The sequence below is a fragment of the Lactuca sativa genome, chromosome 1, assembly GCF_002870075.4.
Source record: "Lactuca sativa cultivar Salinas chromosome 1, Lsat_Salinas_v11, whole genome shotgun sequence".
NCBI classification, from domain to species: Eukaryota; Viridiplantae; Streptophyta; class Magnoliopsida; order Asterales; family Asteraceae; genus Lactuca; species Lactuca sativa.
This window is the reverse complement of record NC_056623.2, coordinates 53,355,903-53,357,484: the sequence shown is the minus strand read 5'-3', so window position 1 is coordinate 53,357,484 and position 1,582 is coordinate 53,355,903. Positions and strand designations below refer to the sequence as shown.

Genomic DNA, 1,582 nt, shown 5'->3' with positions numbered 1-1,582 from the left:
CTTTCCTTTTAAGCATTATTTGTGTTAGTTTAGGATACCATCTGTTATAGTATAAATATGGGTATTGTTTTATGTTTATTTAATCAAGTAGTCAGCAATAAAAGTATATTTTCCAGCAAGTATTTCACAGCTAGCGTTTTTTTCATTCTTCCCCTGTTTTGCCCTGTTCTCTTCTAGTCTTCTTCCTTCCTTCCTTTTCTGTTCAGTTTTCTTTTCTTAGACAAAAAGGTTGCGTCAGGTATCATCAGGTAGATCTCTAATAAAAATCGCATGGCTTATCATAATGAATGTAACTCAAAGCAAAATGTCAAGCAGTTATCAACCACTATTTCTCACCTCCCTCTCTACAGTCTCATAGATTTGCAACCATTTCAAAACTGGTGGTTATCTCAATAAAAATTCTCATTCACTAGAATGCAAATTGAATGGACTTTTGTGGTTTGCAACTATCATTTCTGCATGCATGATGGTAAAATTAATGCTTATAACATGCATATCACATCCTAGAATTTGTTTACATAGACATTTTTGCAAGGAATTCTTGATATATTTAAAAATCACATTACAAGAATATAAAATATCAAACAAGCCGAGTACATATATAAAATATAACCGGACTAAAATCCGTTTTATTTTTACTGAACCAAGAACATGACACACCATATATAGCATTGATCAATAAATTTGAGGATTTGCATGGATAAAACCCTCAATCGCGTTGAAAGTTTTTTTGAATCCTTCTTTTACCATATTGAGAGCTTCCTCCGGAAGCTGAGTTTCACCTTTACAATTATACACAACGGTAGGCTTGTATACACATCCTCCATCAGGTGAAGGTATAAACTTCACATGATGAGTCATCGAATCTAGTTGTCCCATCAAGATGTCTCCTTCAAAGATTGTGTATATAATACTGAAGTTGTTGCTATCTACAACGTCAAGTTTCAACTTTCCATTTGTAAATGGGACGCCTGAGTTATCCCACAGTAAATTGGATAAAGATAAACAAAATACACGTCAAACATTAAAATAATTTCAAAGAGTACATAAAAATCTATTTAGATCTTACTAACCATCGCCAAAAGAGATGTCCCTGATAGTTCCAGCGCCTCCATCACCTTCGATGTCCACTAGGGTTTTGTATGTTTCTGGATTGACCTTTGGTGCAATGTTGTTAAAGTCACGATAGGCATTGAAAAATTTGGAAGCTGGGAGGGAAGAAGCAATCTCGAACTCAGAAGTTATAACTGCCATGATATTAAATCACTCTTTAAATTGTTTTGAATTTTGCTTCTTTGAAATGTGGTATTTATAGAACTATGGGTTGCACATGGATGAATAATGGCTAATTATTTTAATTAATCGAAAGACAAACATGGGGTGGTTGCATTTTGCAAATCAGCATTTGTTTGGACATTCATGGTGGTGCATTATTTTAATTTATCAAATGACAAATATTAATTAGTTGCATTTTTGGAGTCGGCATCTATATATTTGGACATTTCGAGGTTCCATGGTGTACGATTTTCTACATACATGTTACCTAAGGCGTTGTTACCATTTCTTATATTAAAAGTTGTAT

The 1,582-nt window shown here is 33.6% G+C and overlaps 1 protein-coding gene across 1 annotated transcript; it reads right to left on the bottom strand.

The window, feature by feature from the left end:
- Positions 1 to 525: 525 nt before the first annotated feature.
- LOC111909914 (root allergen protein) lies at positions 526 to 1,277 on the bottom strand. The gene is made up of 2 exons (XM_023905693.3): positions 1,074 to 1,277; positions 526 to 971 (listed from the first exon to the last, which is right to left on the bottom strand). Exons 1-2 carry the CDS (start codon positions 1,252 to 1,254, stop codon positions 676 to 678), a joined length of 477 nt encoding a protein of 158 aa, XP_023761461.2. The 5' UTR covers positions 1,255 to 1,277; the 3' UTR covers positions 526 to 675.
- Between the last annotated feature and the right edge of the window lie 305 nt (positions 1,278 to 1,582).

Excerpts from the sequence above, each read along its gene's own strand:
- LOC111909914 (XM_023905693.3), bottom strand. The coding sequence starts at position 1,254 with ATGGCAGTTATAACTTCTGAGTTCGAGATTGCTTCTTCCCTCCCAGCT. Across the intron at positions 972-1,073 it reads GGACATCTCTTTTGGCGATG|GCGTCCCATTTACAAATGGA; the intron begins GTTAGTAAGATC and ends GGGATAACTCAG.